This window comes from Semicossyphus pulcher, unplaced genomic scaffold (assembly GCF_022749685.1).
Source record: "Semicossyphus pulcher isolate SPU_LCO1_2020_fin unplaced genomic scaffold, fSemPul1.0.p SCAF_13, whole genome shotgun sequence".
Lineage (NCBI taxonomy): Eukaryota > Metazoa > Chordata > Actinopteri > Labriformes > Labridae > Semicossyphus > Semicossyphus pulcher.
In genome coordinates, this window is record NW_027211637.1 from 18,746,949 (window position 1) to 18,765,834 (window position 18,886).

An 18,886-nucleotide genomic window follows, 5' to 3' on the forward strand; every position below is an offset into this window, starting at 1 on the left:
TTATCATTAAACATTTCTGCCACTACAGGCTGCACAGTGGTGCAGTGGTTAAGGATGTTGCCTCACAGCTATAAGGTTCCTAGTTTGAACCCCAGTTTTGACGAAGTGGGCCTTTCTGTGTGGAGTTTGCACGCGTGGATTCTCTCCGGGTCCTCTGGCTTCCTCCCACAGTCCAAAGACATGCCCATGTCAGGTTAATTGGTGACTCTAAATTGCTCGTAGGTGTGAATGTGAGAATGACAGGTTGTCTGTCTCTGTGTGTCCGCCCTGTGATTGACTAGAGATCAGTCCAGGGTGTACCCCGCCTCTCGCCCAATGACAGCTAGGATCAGCTCGAGGCTCCCCTCGACCCAGAACAGGATATGCGGTATAGAAAATGGATGGATGGATATAACAATCCACTATTAGGGAATATTTTGTTATATTTGATTTGCTTTGCTTAGCTTCACATGAAAACTGTGGGAAACAGCTAGACTTCCTTGGTCCAAAGGTAAAAAGACACCTGTAAAACTGCTAATAGGAACATGTTATACCTTGTTTGTTTTAGTAGGGTCTACGTTCTGCTAGACAACCAGTGTAGATGAATGGAGGCCACTGTCCCTGGTGAAGAAATTGTCCAGGAATTATTTTAACTCTTGGACAGGGCTAGCTGTGTGCCTCTGTTTACAGTATTTCTGCTAAGCTAAGTTAACATCTCCCACCTTCAGCTTGGTATTGAACTGACAGAAAAGAGAGTGGGATCAATTTTCTCACCTTACTCTCTGCGAAAAACAAACAAACAAGGGTATTCCCCCAAAAACTTGCGAGAAGTGTCTTGTAGTGGTGAACTTAAAGAGAGTACAATAGTGTTAAATGTTAATTAGCCTAATGTCTTTATCAAAGTTATTGTATCATGCTTGAGAGAAGTTCATTTCTCAACGCAATGTGAAAACTCATTCATTCAGTATATGGTAAATACTTTTCACCCTTATTAATGCATATTAAAGTAAGCTACAAATAAAAGATTAATTAACTGTTACATGGACATTTAAGCCATATAATGATATAGGCCTAAACCTTATTAAGTCTTACTGCATAGTGGTCCTGAGGTTCTGTGATTACCATCTGTATAGTTCTAAGGTTATAAGTGGGGTAATAGATTACGTTTAGTTGCCTTTCCACAAATAAGAAACCTTTTATGTTTATTTATATGTGGACTTGAAATAAAACCAATGACAGTTCTTTCACTTCAAAGTCTCTGCTTCCTCCCAGTTTCTTCAAAGTGTTTTTGAGGATTTATTTTTCCGGAGCTCACCGCAACGCGAAGCATCAACAAACATGTCCGACTGAAGTGGTAGATTTAGGGTGAGCGTCTGACCCGCGTGACATTCCTTACATGCCTTCATCCCCAACTCTCCGGTCTGAAACGTGCCCTCGGAAAAACCCAAAATGATCCCAAATGAGTGTGACGCGCCGGGATGCTGCTTTGGAATGAGGAGGCTCCACCCCTCCCACCGCTCCGGAGCATGTGGTTCCCATCGCTCCTGTTGCTGTGTTTTTGAGGACCGTGTGAGAGAGGACAACATGACTGCTGCTCAAATGGATCGGTTGCATGTTTTAAAGCTATTACAGTACTTTGTGGCTTTTTAAATGCTCTATATGGGCGACTTTTTAGTTACTATCGAGCGCGTAAGCTGCTGTTGTTCAGAGCTCAAAGTAAGTTGGAGATCCAGTCCCAGTGACGGCTGCTCCTGACAGGTGCGCAGAGAGGATGGGCAGACGTGAGGCGGACAGCAGAGGCGCAATGAACACCAGCGACCACTCCGAGCTCGGTTGTCTGCAGAAGGCGGCATGCAGCGGACATCAGGCCGGTGGTGAGTCCCCGAGGCTGGGCTGCCAACGTCCCTCCTACAGCGAGGACAAGCGGCAGAGACAGGCGGACATGGAGGCGGTGGGCCGGGCGCAGACTGCCACAGCAGCGGCGATGGAAGTGAAGAAGCACCAGCACAAACACAACCTCAAACACCGCTATGAGGTGATGGAGACTCTAGGGAAAGGCACGTACGGCAAAGTGAAGAAGGCGGTGGAGAGGGCAAGTCTGAGGACGGTGAGTGTTGGGGAACATGACGCAAAATACAGCTTTAGCCAGAGGGACGTTTCCTTTTTATATCTTCAATATTAAACATACAGAATTAGGTATCATTACTAATGATTTATAAATATGCATTGGATGAACAGGTTTTTTTAACATCTGACCTCTTGACCTCCTCTGATGGCCCCTACAAAAGCTTTATAGTGATGATGGGCCATGCTGCTCATGCTTTTGTCTTTTTGTAGCCCACTGGTTATTAAATATTAATTTGGAGGTGGAGTCAAGCTCCTGCATGCCATGTGTGTCTACATGTGTGTGTTTGTGTTTGTGGGTGAGCTCATGGGCTGATGCTGGACTCTTGTTCTTGCTTCCTGTGCTGCCAGGCTGAGATTCCTTTGGTCTGACTCACTCAGCACTTGAACAAGGGGATAAAATTACAACAATAGGTCTCTTTCCAAAAGGAGTCTGACGCCCCCCCCACCCCCCCACCCCCCCCACCCCCACACACACACACACACAAACACACATACTCAGACATAATAAAATATGTTTCCATTCCCCTTTACACCCTACATATCCAGGCTTTAATATTCAGGCATTAATCCCTCACTCTGATGTGATAGGAGCACAAAGAGACAGATACCCATTTAGCCTAGAATTCCCCTTCAGTTTTTTTTAAGTAAACAAACACACAGTAATAGGGATAATCTTTGTGCAATCAGATTGTGGACATTAGATTGGCATGATTCCTGTGGCTGCTTTCACGGCAACTCTGAGACCCACATCTGTGAGAGAGAAAGGGAAGGAAAACAGACAAGTAGGAAACTGATGGAAGATTATACAGAGTGGTTGGAGAAGGGAAAATATCTATTCAGTGTGTGGGGAAAATGCTGAATTCTTTGAGCTAGAAGCACATACCAAGGATTCTTTGAAACAAAACGGACATTATTTTTGGAAACAAGAGCAGGGGGCTGTTGTGTGAGTGCGGGAAGGAGGCAGGGGAGGAGACAGTTTTAGCCCAAGAAGGAGGAAGAGGAGGAGGAAGAGGCTTGTGTGTGTAGCTGCAGGAGGTGGCTGTGACTAACGGAGGAGATGAAATGGAAGGAAAGGATGATGAATACGCGGTCATTCATCTCCCCTGTAGGTTGCTTACATTGGCTGCAAGCCTGACTCTGTTTTTTGCAGTGTACATTCTTACGTTTATAAAAAAAAAAATTACATGACTTTACTAGATGTGAAGCTTTAAAACTCGTGAATTTCCATATGGAAAGAACATAAAGTTTCTTTTTAGAGGCAAAAACAGACAAAAGCACAGGTGTGTGAAGGTTAGTGAAAGATGCTATAAAATCAGTAAAATTATAAAATTAATCACATAACAGGAATAGTTTCACAGTTTTGGAAATTAGCTTAGTTCAATTTTATTGCTGAAATTTAAATTCGAAGATTGATTCCTCATATTTGTCTGTCGTAGCAAGTAGCATGTTAGCTTAGCATGAAGACCGACACAAAAACAGGTAGCCAGGCAAAGGTAATAAATCTGAGTACCAGAACCTGAGGCTTTGCATTTGCAGAATTACAGACTGTGGCGACTTTCGTGGAAAAAATCACTAGCGGCGCCCAGTTAGTGACGCGTTTTCCATCAGCCAGCAGTGTTTGGTCTACCAGAGAGGGTAGGCGGAGCTAAGCGGCTGCTTTTCCGGTCTCTGCAAGCGTTGCGAGGAAACAGTAATCTACTATGGCTGAACAAACAAAGAAAAGATCGATGACTACAGATACAACTTCAACGATAAATGAAAATCCAAAGAGAAAGAAACAAATTTGACGCTCAGATGATGCAGACAGTCTGAAAAGGAAAGCGGAAAATAGGAAAGGAAAATATTATGTTTCTTTTGTCTAAATTCAATACAAAAAACAACATGTAAAAACAACAATTTGTGGTTTTAAAGGGGTATTTGTGCTGGAAGATTTATTGGCTGGGAGCAGTGACTTCCCGAAGTTAAAGTGTCCAGGAACTAAACACATAACAAACCCTCTGTCTAATGACATGTTAACATCACAATTACAGTACAACTAGATATAATGTGCATATTTGTGAGCTTTTGACAAGCTAGCTGGTTCCAGTGTTTAGCTAAGCCAAGCTAACTGGCTGCTTGCTCCTGCTTCATAGTGAGCAGACCTTATACATTTAACTCTCAGCAGGAGAAAAAACTGAGAGTATTTCTCAAATTCTGCCTTTATTTACACTGTTTGTCTTTAAATATCAAGTTACACAAGCTAGCTGTTTCCAGTGTTAAGCTAAGCTAAGCTAACTGGCCGCTTGCTCCTGCTTCATATTGAACAGACCTAAGAGCGGTATACATTTTTTCATCTAACTCTGAAGCAGGAAAGAAAACTGAATGTATTTCTCAAATGATGGTTTTATCTACACTGTCTTAAAAATAGGTTATTAAAAAGTGAAACAAGTTAGTTTATATTTGTCATCATGTTGTGTTATTATTTCTGTTTGGCATGAGTACATTTGGCTGTCTGAACTTTCACAGTAAGTTTTGCCACACTAGCAATTTTGCTTGGGTTACTGTATTTGAGTAGTTGTCCTATCTCGCATCATCAATACGCAGCACAGTGCTCTAGGTCATGGTTATGGAAAGGGACAGTGCATGCGTGTGTAGATGAATCTTAAGGTCAGGGGTCTATTTGGCAACAAGCCTGTTTAATCCTGCTGTTTAATCTTTCACAGATGCAGCAGGGATCTTCAGTGATGCTCAGGCTCTTGGGATTTGTGTTTGTGTGTGTCTGTATGTGCGCAGGAATTTGTATGTGAGAATAACAGGACAGGAAGTAAGTGAGTGGCCACCCCCCAACTCTTATCATGACTTATCATGACAGTAAGTTACAAGATGTAGGCTTTGGTACGCTCCGGTATGAAACACATTCTACCTCTCAAGAGTATCTGATTACAAGTGCATGAGTCACACACATGCTGCTCATATTTCCTGCATGCATTACAGTTTGGCATTTTTGGCCGATATCGCACAAGCAGCACATTATTTGGATGAACAATGAACCATTGTTAGTTGGAAGGAAACCTTAGAGATCACGCTTGGACATGACGCATACACAGCACATTTGGATTGCCTCTTTAAAAATGCTCCAAAGGCCTAACAGTGCCCAGAGTGTGTGTCTTCTCACTGTGCCCCGCTGAACAGGCAATAATGTCAAGTCCAGGGGGTAAGTCGCAGCTTAGACAGTCTGACAGTAGAGTCAGACTGTCGTCCACGTCTTCTCTTATCATCCCTGCAGCTTGTTTCATACTATGCCCTTCTTTCTCTCCCCAGTCAGCAGGTATTTGGGTCAGAAAACATTCATTAGCATGCAAGCGTACACATGTTAATAGCTCCCCGAGCTTGGACATGCGCCATTCATGTAACAACCACTGAATATGTGTGGCTTAATCTCTGACCCAGCACCGAGTCTGAGTCTGGAGTGTCTGGTGATGTGAGCTTCTATTTCAGCACTTGTTTAGAGAAAAGGCCAAAAGCTTGAATATTCTTCTTTGCTGATAGCGTCACATCGGTTATAGAAAGTTAAGGTCAGTCCTATCAGGTCCCTGGAGTGTGTTTGTGTTGTGTTGCGTAACCATTGTGGTCGATGGAGCGTGTGAATTGTGTCCTCTGATGTCTCCTAGACGTTTTTTCCGGCAGCTGAGAATTCTGGAGTTGTGACCTAGTGGAGAGGGCTGCTCACCCATTGGGACATCGTACGGGTTGACACAAAAATACAGGGGTCTGATTGATGCTATGTTAAGATGTCAACCTCAACGAGTACTCCTGGCACATTATATCTCATCCTTCAGTCTTTTCTTTCCTTATTTTGAGCTCTTTGTATTTCTAAGTAGGACACCCTCATGTCTGTTTTGTCTGCCCCCGTCCTTCTGCTTGTATGGTGCCATTTTGGTGACAGTAACTCTATCCAAAGAGGTTTAGGGGCTCCTGTTGTGTTGTCTGTATGTGTGTGTTTGCTGGTTGGGGGTTACCTCGGGGTACACTGAGTGCTTGGGATTAATGAAGCAGAGTGTGAACAGTGCAGCTGTCAACCTTCTGCCTCTGAGCGAGCGCCGAGCACAGCCGACCTGCTCTCAACACCCTGCCCTTAAAACCCACATAATCACCTCTAATGCCCAGAGATTTTATGTGTGTATATAAATATGTCTGCAAGCATCTATGTGTGTAATTTTACCAACACTATTGTGTCTTTGTTTACAGTATATTCATCGGCGTTTGTTTTGAGTTGTGAGGATGTAATACAGAAGTTTGTTAATTGGTAGGTTTGCAGAGGAATTAATTGACCCTCTGTGAAAATGGGCAACAAAAGGACATATAGCGTTTACATACTCATTCATGTGTTTTCTCTCTCAGGTGGCAATTAAGTCGATCCGCAAGGAGCGCATCACCGATGACCTGGACAGAATTCACATCCAGCGAGAGATCGAGATCACCTCCTCGCTCAGACACCCAAACATCATACGCTTCCACGAGGGTAAGTCTGCAAATGCAACACACACACACACCGGACAAAAACTGAAAAAGTTATATGAGACAAAAGCAATGTCCATTTGATTCACAGTCCGTGCCTCACAGTACATATTATTGGTGCTGTGAAATCAAAGTTGGTGTCATACTCCAACAATGCCCATAAAGGTGCATCCAATATTCTACATTTGGTATTTTTATGGATTAAAATACCATTAGCAGACCAAAAAAAGCAACGGCATCACCTTATTGATTATTCCACAGCCTGTTTAACTACTTCCTCTGTGATATAGACCTCAACTAATGTCCAAAATACTTTTAAAAACACATAAATGAGACCCAGAGTTACATCCATTATCATGGGCACTGGAGCCTCTTTTAAGTCAATAAACAGTCCTGCTGCTGTAAATACTCTCCAGAGCACAAAAGGCTTAGCAGAAGAAAGTCAATAAGTGCATCTCTTAATCCTGTTTGAGTAGTGTTAGCTGTTGAAAATGAAACTATATATTTGTGAACCACTTCAAAGATTTGATTCTTGTAATTCTTGCCTGTAATGAACAAGCTGTTTTGCCTTAGCTGCGATTGGCTGACAGTATTTGGAGTGGCCACACTGCACTGTCACTCCAAAGTTGTAGAAAACATGGCTGCTCTAGGATTGGTTATTCTGCCTTATATGTACGAGCCAGAATCGCCAGGCGGTATCGGAATTGTAAGTTTTAATCTTGACAACGATTTGACTACAAGCTGGTGCAAGAAGGCAGCCTGAGGTGAACGACGGTGAATGACGGTTGGTCGATTTCAGCCAAAGCAAGGTTCTACTTAGAAACCGGCAGCTGTTCTGAACGGCCCATTTCAGATGCGATGTTTTAAAAAATGCAATTCTGGAAAAATACTTTTTTTTTTGCAGTTTTCACTTTTTCACTGTGAGCAATAAACACCTAAAAATGTGAAACCCATGCAAAATATGAAACCCAATTCAAAAGATATGGCCCCTTTAAATACACCAGACCCAGCCTGCCCAGATGCAAGACATCAGGGTGATTAGCTCCGCCTATCTCTACCTACGTTTTAATTCTTACGCCTGCAGAACAGCATCTATTATTATCGTATGGCAAATATTTGAGTCATTCACTAACTTCTTCATAATGCCGTGCTGTAAATGTGTGTCCTGTGTCCTGTGCAGTGTTCGAGAGCCGGGATAAGATCGTCATAGTGATGGAGTACGCCAGGAGGGGAGAGCTGTACGATTACATCCAGGAGAGAAGGAGACTGCCAGAAACAGAAGCCAGAGGCATCTTCAGACAAATTACATCTGCCGTCCACTACTGCCACAAGGTCTACTGACACAAACACACACACACACACACACACACACATGCTCTAGATACACACATACTCTCAGCAAACACTTTGCAGAAATTCAGTATGAATCAGTGAACCACATGTGGCACTTGCCAAACTACACTGAACAAAAATATAAACGCAACCACCATTTGCCTCACGCAGTGCAACACATCTCCTTCGCATAGAGTTGATCAGGTTGTTGATTGTGGCCTGTGGAATGTTGGTTCACTCCTCTTCAATGGCTGTGCGAAGTTGCTGGATATTGGCAGGAACTGAAACACGCTGTCGTATACGCCGATCCAGAGCATCCCAAACATGATCAATGGGTGACATGTCCGGTGAGTTTGCTGGCCATGCAAGAAGTGGGATGTTTTCAGCTTCCAGGAATTGTGTACAGATCCTTGCAACATGGGGCCGTGCATTATCATGCTGCAACATGAGGTGATGGTCGTGGATGAATGGCACAACAACGGGCCTCAGGATCTCGTCACGGTATCTCTGTGCATTCAAAATGCCATCAATAAAATGCACCTGCGTTCGTTGTCCATAACATACGCCTGCCCATACCGTAACCCCACCGAATGTGAGCATTTGCCCACTGAAGTCGGTTACGCAGTCAGGTCGAGACCCCGATGAGGATGACGAGCATGCAGATGAGCTTCCCTGAGACGGTTTCTGACAGTTAGTGCAGAAATTCTTTGGTCATGCAAACCGATTGTTGCAGCAGCTGTCTGGGTGGCTGGTCTCAGACGAACTTGGAGGTGAAGATGCTGGATGTGGAGGTCCTGGACTGGTGTGGTTACACGTGGTCTGCGGTTGTGAGGCCAGTTGGATGTACTGCCAAACTCTCTGAAACGCCTTTGGAGACGGCTTATGGTAGAGAAATGAACATTCAATTCACAGGCAACAGCTCTGGTGGACATTCCTGCTGTCAGCATGCCAATTGCACGCTCCCTCAAAACTTGCGACATCTGTGGCATTGTGCTGTGTGATAAAACTGCACATTTTAGAGTGGCCTTTTATTGTGGCCAACCTAAGGCACACCTGTGCAATAATCATGCTGTCTAATCAGCATCTTGATATGCCACACCTGTGAGGTGGATGGATTATACCGGCAAAGAAGAAGTGCTCACTGACACAGATTTAGACAAATTTGTGAAGAATATTTGAGAGAAATAGGCCTTTTGCGTACACAGAAAGAAGTCTTAGATCTTTGAGTTCAGCTCATGAAAAATGGGAGCAAAAACAAAAGTGTTGCGTTTATATCTTTGTTCAGTGAACATGCTCCGGTATTTCACTGTGCATGAGCAAATACAGCACCACATAATCCACTAAATCCTAATCAGGAAATCCTTCAGGAAAACTTGACTTGAGTTTTCAGATCTCTCTGGGTTAAGAGCGCATTATCCCTTGATTGCATTTTACAGTCACACACTGACACATTTAACAAACACTATGCCTAAAAGAGCTTCCTTCCTGCCTCTGAGCAACTGTAAAGCTCTGTGACAAATTCCTCTTTGTTTTTGTTGTTGTGTACATAAAGTCAGCAGCATTGCCAGACAACAGGATTTATTGAGGAAAATGCATAAATCCCATTAATGCTGCACAGTCTAAGTGAGGATCTGTGCCTAACAGAAATGTTTTTGTTTTCATATCACTCTTATTTTGGCAGTGGTGCTTCTTCATGAAACCTTCCTCATATTAAACTGGGAGTTTATCATTCAGCTCCTGCAGCTTTGTAGGAGGCAGGGAGGTTGATTTTGTGCTCCTCATGCCCTCAGATATTGTCCCAAAATAGACATGAATGTTCCAGCATGAATGAATTATTGAATGTGCCTCTGAGGTATGCAGGGCACATGGAGGGATTACTTAGGCTTCATGAGAGGAATGAAAATAATTCCAAGTTATTTACTGCTTTTTATTTTCTGATCTGTTCATAGTCATTAAGAAATAGTAAGAATAATAACCTGGTTATCATTTCTCCTTATCTCTGTACACATACATACACATGCACACACAGGCTTACATACTGTACATACTTAACACAAAACATTGTCTAAAGTCATGGGTCATTTCCTCCACTTAAAGTGCCCTAAAGACGATTTAATGAACCAAAGAAAGGAGGCGATTCTGGCTCATCAGCCAGTGGCTTTAAGAGATACTGACAGCAACTCAGCTCCCTGGGTGGCCACAATTCTCCACGGTGCCATTGTCTCTTCTTATGATTTGCTAACTTTTCTTTGTCATTGGAACACTTAATAGTGATCCTGCAACTTTTTCCTTCCCTAAAGATCTCCAACTGTCCACACTCCGTGGCCTCTTTCTGCCCCCCGGGTGCTTAATGCCACCTGGGGATCAAATCGCATCTCATCAGCTGAATTAACCCAAACAAAGCATTTCCTCATGCCTTTAGATGATTAAACTCAAGGCTCTCCAATACGTTAGACACATGGCCCTGCGGCATGAGGCTCGAGAGGAATGTTAATGGTTTTAACATTATAAATGAAAGACAAAGGCCTGTGGTTTGTGTTGTAAACCTCAGAGCCCTCAGTTTTTATGTTTGCATGCAGAGAGGGAACATCTGACTGTAAACCGGAGGGGCAGCAGCACAGGACCTCACGTGTCTCTGCTCTCTTACAGAACGGTGTTGTGCATCGAGACCTCAAGCTGGAGAACATCCTTTTAGATCAAGACCTTAACGTAAAGGTAAGATCGATGACACAAACTGAGCCCTCACATCACTTTTCAACAAATGATTTTGAAATTATTATCCTCCAAAAGAAGATGTTTTTATCACCAAAATAAAATGCAACATAAGTGCACATTTAGAACATACATTGAACAGAAAATACACTTTCTACCCACGGTCATTTTAATATGTTGTTCAGCCATGCGCACTGAACCAGCACAAACATACTGCCAAGTCTTATAAAAACACTCAGGGGTCTTTTATTTTGCCTTATTTGGGTATTCCTCTCCTTATATGGGAGCTGTGCACAGCCAAAGGGGGAATGCAGGGAATCCAGTGGCAACCGCGCCAATCAGAGGGTTTTAATATAAGTCAGCTCTGCCTGTCCATCAAAAGAAAACACAAACCTCTCAGCGTCTCCTCATTCATTGCCTACCTCAGGCCCACCACATCGGCCTCTCAGAGGATCTGCTGCAGGAAGTGACCAAGCCTCTGTGCAATGTGTGTGGCTTTCATGTCAGCACAATGAAATGCTTCATGGCATGTGTAAAAGGCGGGTCCAGCCAAATGTGTTGGGTAAAATGCTGGATCTTTCGTTTGAAGTCATATAATTTATCAATACTAATAACGGTTGCTGGTTGGTTTTGCTCTAAGATGTGGATTTTTGAGTTTCTTCAAACTGTTTTGCTTAAAAGTATTCATGAATGAAGAACTGCTTATAGACACTGAAGCCTCACGCACTGTTTTGGGACAACCTTCACAGTCATTACAAAAACTTAAGCAAGCACTTAAATCATCCATTAAACACTTAATAAAACATCATTCTAAATACTGCACATGTGCAGCCAAATCTTTTTTTCACATCACTGCTATGTATTTTAACCCAGGGACAAATACTGTATATTTTTATTTTTAGCTTAATTTAAAGCAGCTAAGAGGAACCTTGTTTTGGGTACATTTTGAGGCCCTTGGGATAAAGCTGTGCCTCTCATCTCTTTAGAGAAAAGATACCTCCTACTTTGTTTTAACTGGCTGACATCCATCCATCCATCCATTTTCCTCCGCTTATCCGTTGTTGGGGTCGCAGTGGTAGCAGGCTAAGAAGTTAGCCATGTCATGCTCAGGGTGGGAAACTCAAATGCTGTAATAATGACTTGCTGTATTCCAGGTTTCAATACAAGTAAATTTAGAGAATCTTTATCATTTCAATAATTCAAGATTAGTCAGCAATGGAGGAAACAATGAAGAGTGAAAATCCAGAGAGAGATTTGTCCATATTTCAAGTTAAAACAACATACCGTAAAATCCGGAATATAAATTGCATGGGAATATAGGACGCGTATCCCAGAGGGAAAAAGGTTTTCTATAGCTTTTTATTAATACAAACGTGTATGCAAGTTATTTCAACACTATTTCAATTTATTTTCATTTAAAACACATTCAAAGCACACACAAATTACAGCCTACCATCGGTTTTCGCCATGTCAAGTTTGCAATCCTGCTTGCTACCGGTGCTGGAGTCTACGGTAACGTTGATTGTTGGGAGGGTGGCGGCTGCAATGGCTATCAGGACGGTGCATGTCCGTGACGTAGCGTTAGCAACAATTAGTTAGTTTTCCTCGTTTAAAATGGTGATGAAAACACAAAACAGCACTGTAGCAGATTGTGAAAAGGTTTTGCGGCTTGGACCCGGAAACAGTTTATCTGCAGAGGTGTGACGTCATCACTTAACAACCAAAAACTTTAGCTAAAATAATAAGAAAGGCGTAAGTTAACTTTTAGCAAATTTTTACTTTAGCTAATGTTATGTAAGCTAAGAATTTACTTCCTCCAAACATAATGCTAGCTAGGATGTTGTGGAACGCTTATGCTAGCTGTTGATTAAAGGTATATCAAATGTCTTGTTTTTCTTTCATGTCCCTCCAGGTTCTCCTCCAAGTCGCTCGATAATATAATAGATAAGAGATTTAATTATCATGATTTGTCAGGTACGCTACTTTTATATGACCTACAAGCTGAGATACTGCAGTATACATTATAACAGTATTTGAGGTTCCCACCCTGAGTGTGACGTCAAAGGAAAATGGCCGCCATGTGAATATGGTGAATTAAATTGAGACTGTTTCGTAACCAGTTATAACAATTAAAGTGCCAAATCAATGCACAAAGAAATCAACCAATCACACACTACAAAAGTTTTAATGTAAACCCATAAACTAAACATCAGTAAGACTGAGCTCAGGCGAACCAGATCATTTTTCTGTCTTCTCACAAGACTTTATCACAAGAACCACAACAGGTAGCTCAGAAATTCAGATACAATCCATTTGGGGCCAGCATGGGTGTGAGAGACCCCAGCTTCTCATAGCAGTCCATGTAATCCCCAGGCACGTGTACACGCCTTGTTCATATGTTTAGAAGAAAGAGTGTGTCTTCTACAAGCATCCGCTGAGGAATGTCTCAAATGAGAGCAGGACCAGGGAAGAGAATTTACACTGCAGGACGCACACAAACACAAACACATAGTAGCTTGTAGAATATAAAGCTGCATAAACAACTCCCATGTCCTGTCTACACATTAATATTGCCCCTGTATGATATAAACTCTTGTATACAAAGTCATCTTCAGTCTGTGAGGTCTCTGTTTCCCTGGACCTCGGTTCAACGGAAATAAAGCTGTCACGTCGAGTATTTTTAACACCAGAGGGGCTGATAGTGGGCTGGCGCTTGTGCTAATAATCTCTTCAGATAGAGAGGAGCCTCGGTATGTCTGCGTATGGCTCTCGAGTGAGTGATTGTTCCATTACGTGTGTAAGCAGCCTGATGTTTTTGGCCCTCTTCTCTTTCCTCGCTCACACTTACATTGGCAAAAGCTCGGCATATCTACTTGTGGCTCCTTTAAAAGGAACTGCTCTGAGTTATTGTTTTTTAGTGAGAGTTTGCTGCAAGTACTCACAGAGAAGGAATCTGGATCAGGTTCGGTGTTAACTGATTAGTGTATAGTCTTAATAATCTAAGGTTACGGGTTACATTTTTTAAACATATTTTTGGAGGATTTCATGAATATTTGTGTCCCAGTTAAATGTTTGTATGTTTGTCCCGGTTAAACATCACTTATGGTCCACCTTTTATTTATTATTAGATCAATTAAACTGAATTCTTCATGACCTTCTTATTTTTGGATTCAGTGTTGGCGGGGAGCATTTTACACCAATGTACAGTATTATTACACCATGAAGCTCACATGATCATAGCAGACCCACTGCACCCCTTATGCAGAACTTTGGATGAGGACCAAAAGAGGAATCAAATCCTTTGTTCCACGCAGCATTCAGCTGCTTAACATGCTCTGATATCACTGTCTGAAGCTGGCACTTTATGTCCTGTCAAGATGATGAGCCACATGATGCTTTTAAGATTTATGATTATGTTGTTTCTTGTTTCACGTACACTATGTGCTGTAATGGTCGTTGATGTCTTTAGTTTTTATGTTTTATGATCTTGCAAAGCAAATTCCCATAGAGGCAATAAAGGTTATATTCATTGATTCATGTTAGTATCGAGGTGTGACCTTGGTCCTCTAGGAGCATGTGATTCTTGGCCGGACGGATCGAATAGCTGTCCACCTATACGTTTGGTTCTGCTCGAGGTTACTGCCTGTTCAAAGGTTCAAAGTTTTTCCTTGCCATTGTTGCAAAGTGCCTGCTACTGGTGGATTAATGTTGGATGAGTACAGTCTAGACCTGCTCTTTCTGTAAACTGTCATACCTTTTTGGTGTTTTGTTGCTTGATTCAAGTTGTAAAGCAGTAGTAGTTTATTCTAATTGAAATGTTGCATCTTATGTCGCCTTTTTTCTCTTTACTCTGCAGCTGGCAGACTTCGGCCTTTCCAATCATTTCCAGAGGGGCCACCTGCTGCAGACCTACTGTGGAAGCCCGCTCTATGCTGCCCCAGAGATAGTGAAGGGACTGCCCTACCAGGGGCCGGAGGTGGGTAAACACATCCAGTTACTAGTTTCCTCATGAGAAAACTGTTTCAAAACTTTATAAATGTGTTTCGTTAAGTTACATTGTAGTGCATCGTTCATACTGCCTGAATTTTCAGAATCATGTGGCTTATATGTTCCTTAATAATGTGTGTTTTTGTGTGATAGGTGGACTGCTGGGCGCTGGGTGTGTTGCTGTACGCCCTGGTGTACAGCAGCATGCCCTTTGACGGGGCCAGTCACGCCACACTCACAGAGCAGATCAGCCAAGGGCGCTACCGCAGACCCAACCCCCCCTCTGGTAAACGTTTCCAAAGTCTATCAATATTTTATATACATTTCTTATCTGATGTTGTTTTTTGTATTGTTTGAACCATTTTCTGTAAATAGAGTTGTTTCAGTCAGTTTTGATGCTATAAATAACTGCTGACTTTGGTCCCTCCAGACGCCTGCGCTCTTATCGACTGGCTGCTCACAGTGCGTGTGGATGAGAGGGCTACGATAGAGGACGTGGCCAACCACTGGTGGGTGAACTGGGGTTTTGAAGAGAGTGTGTGTGACTGCCCCTCGTCTTCACAAGAATGCCCCTCCCCCCTGCTAGCCCGCTACATAGACTGGCAGAATCGGGTCGCGGCTGCCAGCAACATGACCGTTGACCCAGGGTGCCTCTCCTCAGACTCCCCCTGTTCACCCCAGCCGTCTGCCCACCCCTTTTACTTCAGCTTACCCCTGAGGAGCGATCGCGGAGCGGGAGGAGGAGGAAGGGTACGTGGAGGAATCTCAAGCGTTAGGAAGTCTCGCAAGGAGAATACAATTCCCCAGACAGCACTAGGAGCTCCTGGTGGTGTTTGTGCCACATCTGCCTCCTCCGCTGCCATTTCCTCCCCTTCCAGCATTGAAAGAAAGAAACCCAAAGGTATTCTGAAACCCCAGAGGAGTTTTGACTCAGTCTTTCACATCCCTCCCAAAGAAAACTCTCCCTCTCAACCGTGTAACGCTGCTCCCCAGCCTTATTGCACACATGCACTTGCCCACACACGCTCTGAAGTCCTGTCCACCAGTCTGCCTCCGGCCTCATCATTCAGTCAACCCTCATCTAAAATGCCCAAGAAGGGGATACTTAAAAACTTGTATAGCAGGGAGTCAGTTTATGGCTCATCTTCAGACAGAAGGATCTCTGGAGCGGGAGGTAAAGAGACTGATGTAGGTGATTTGTGCGCTGACAAACAGCACACCAGTCTCCCAGTGGCAGAAGGCAGCCCCACCATGCGCACAGAGGCAGTGCGAAGAAGGAAGGGTATTCTAAAACGTAACGGCAAGTTCTCTCGCAGTCTGGATCTTCCCGATGGCCACCGATCGTCTCCCTCTTCGGTCCCTACAATATTCCCCGAGGCCCTGCAGCAGCTCCTCCAGGCCACAGGGGGCGCCGACGGTCGCCGGAGCCGCCCCTCCAGTGTGGTGAGCGAGGACAGCCTCTTCTCCTCCGATTCCTTTGACCTACTAGACCTCAGCGCCCAATCACGTCGCAGGAGTTTCTCCCGGGGGATGCAGCACAGCGGCTGTAGCTCTGAGGAGGACCTGGAGCAGCTGAGAGCTGAGGCAGACAGGGTTGGTGAGGACGGAGAAGGACGGAAGAAAATGCTTACATAAGCCTAAGGAAGGACGGACACATATGTGCTGTGAAAAATCAGGCTGAAGGCCAGTCTTTTAGTTCCCTTTCCTGTGATAATCAGCGACTGACATTCTGAAAAGACTCAAAGGAACTCCGGAAAGGTCGCATCTCCAGTACATGGACTTGAGATGCAACCATTGGACGCTAATGTGTGTTCTGTCAATGTAAAGCACACAAGAGAGCGACAAGGCCACAGGTGACACCTAAAGGGGATCACGTATCACGCAGAGTAGGGACCTGAATGTGACAGAAAGGACAGTCCATTTAATGAACTCAGTGTGACCTCACCTGCACAGTAGATGCTCCTTCGAGGTTTTACAGCTGCTTTCTGCTCACATGAACCTTTAAAATCTGGGTCTTGATGCTCGAAGTGACCTTGTGAAACTGATAAGAAGTATAACAGAGCTCCATCTTGGATACGTGAATCCACAGTGAGGGAGTTTCCATCCACCTGCTCAAAAATTGGGCACGCTAAAACAGGTGCACATGTAATCATCACTCTGTTGCACGCTCTTGTTCAGAGGTTTTATCAGAACCCGACTGGAGAATTAACATAATAAAGTGTTCATCTTTTTCTGCTGGACTCTTTATAGTCACTTAACAAATGTATTAGAAAACACACATCAATTTGCTTTTTCTTTTGCAGATTTTCTGGAAATTCAGTTTAAATTTGCACTAGGTTTGAAAGGAAACCTGACTTTTGACAGCTGCATTGTAAGGATATATTCTGCATAACTGAACTTTTGTGGTTCTTCATGGTGACTCTTAACGTAACCCTCTTTTATAAGCTCTATATAAACACGTAAAGATGGTTTTTAACTTTTTAAGAATAAAGTTCGAAGCCAAAATCTGGACGTTTTTTTCGTGTTTATGTTAAGTAATTGTCAACAACTATAACTTAAAGTTATAATCTTGAAGATTTTAGTTTCGTTCCCACTGATTTTTTCTGCAAAAGTCATGACAGACACCGAGTCTGTTATACTGCAAATGCAAAGGCTTTCGTCAGTGGACCATAGGCTCAATCACTGTGTTACCTCATTGGGTGATAGATAGTGACTTAACAGACATTTATTTAAATGAAAATCTTCGAGATTAGTACTTTTATGACAGTTTATTATTAAATTATTACAGTTACACTGGCCTCCACTTGTGGGTGCCCACAAGAGGAGGAGGAAGTAATTATTAAACTTAAACTACATTTTAACTGCTAACTACATTATAGTGCATTTTAAACCATCTTTAAATGTTTATATGCTGCATTCACACACTAAATAGGGAGAGTTATGTGAATCATTACCTATTTCACCACATGTTTTTGAGTATATTTGTATTACACAGTAATCAACTGTACACAATTGGCTCATTTGCACCAACTGACACAATGTGTGTAGCAGATGGATCACATTGCACATTGGACATTTAAACCGGTGTTGTATGCAGTAGATGTACCCAATTTAAATCCCTAATACTGTGAGAAACTGTTAATACTGTTAATGTTGTTCTTTTCTGGGGGGGATGGAGTTAAATAAATTATGTGAAGCTGAATACTTTCCTTTTTTTTTGTTCTGGTGAGAGAACAAGAAAATCAGCAGGAGATGAGACACGGAATAAGCTGCAGCAATAAATCACCCTTTTATCCTAAATGTAATTTTTTATAATAGTTAAGGACCCCTTCTCAAGATTTTAAAGATATCACATGATCTGACTGAGACAGGGTCACTGTTGTTCTTCACTGAGGCATACAGTAATTAAGCTGTTCATAAAGGAATAAACATTATTAGTCACAAACCTGATCATCAAAAGGTATTTATTTATTTGAGCATATTTGCAGTTCCAAGAGACTGCTGACTTTATTTACAGCCAGTATTTATTACTCCTTATTGAAAGTTCTTGTGTCATGTAAATGCAAAGAAACATTGGTTGGCTGAAATATTTAGCAGCAAACAATATTTGAGGTATTCATCTATTCATCTACAGTTCAGAGGGAGAGTCTTACTTTTTACTCTAGAAAGAGTGTTTTACTACGGACTCTGTACATTTCTAAACTTCTAAGATGAGAAGTGTTTTAGGCTACAAGGCATCAAGTTATGCAGATTTTCACAAGAAAGCCATTTAAAAAAAGATATCATCTTCTGAATTACTATAATGATCGCAGCACAATTCTGATTTATCTTACAACTTAAGTCATTGATCTGAATAATTGGTCTTCAGAGATGGTGGCACTGCGAACAAATCCCATGGAGCGTATCTGGTCATGAAGTTTCTCATTCTAACTTTGAGATCTGAGTCTTGAACAATAAGCTGAATGATCCAAGTAATGTTCTCCTTCACTGACGAGCTCAAGAATCCGAGGCAAAGACTTGGCTTTAACAGTGAGAGGAGGATCGCTGTCGGGTAACAGCAGCTTAAAGCGTTCAGTTCAGTGTGGGCCTCCTGTCAATCACATTGACATTTTCCCTTAACAGCATTGACCAACACATTAAAGATGCTGAAGTATTCTAAATATCTGCAGTGGCTACAAATGCAACCAGGGGGAAGGGGTTCACGTTAAGACTTGCGGGCCAAGAGGCTTTTCTCTCTAGGCCCTCACGTGTG

At 42.8% G+C, this 18,886-nt stretch overlaps 1 protein-coding gene across 1 annotated transcript; it reads left to right on the top strand.

Annotated features, from left to right (window-relative positions):
* Nucleotides 1-1,700: 1,700 nt before the first annotated feature.
* On the top strand, nucleotides 1,701-17,872 carry LOC138589933 (NUAK family SNF1-like kinase 1). The gene is made up of 7 exons (XM_069660427.1): nucleotides 1,701-2,086; nucleotides 6,487-6,607; nucleotides 7,784-7,935; nucleotides 10,585-10,650; nucleotides 14,504-14,623; nucleotides 14,788-14,920; nucleotides 15,065-17,872. The coding sequence occupies exons 1-7, from the start codon at nucleotides 1,751-1,753 to the stop codon at nucleotides 16,267-16,269; spliced, it is 2,133 nt and encodes a 710-aa protein (XP_069516528.1). The 5' UTR covers nucleotides 1,701-1,750; the 3' UTR covers nucleotides 16,270-17,872.
* Nucleotides 17,873-18,886: the final 1,014 nt, after the last annotated feature.

Coding starts and splice junctions, on each gene's coding strand:
- LOC138589933 (XM_069660427.1), top strand. CDS start 1,751: ATGGGCAGACGTGAGGCGGACAGCAGAGGCGCAATGAACACCAGCGAC. Junction 2,087..6,486: donor AGAGGGCAAGTCTGAGGACG/GTGAGTGTTGGG, acceptor TTTCTCTCTCAG/GTGGCAATTAAGTCGATCCG. Junction 6,608..7,783: donor CATCATACGCTTCCACGAGG/GTAAGTCTGCAA, acceptor TGTCCTGTGCAG/TGTTCGAGAGCCGGGATAAG.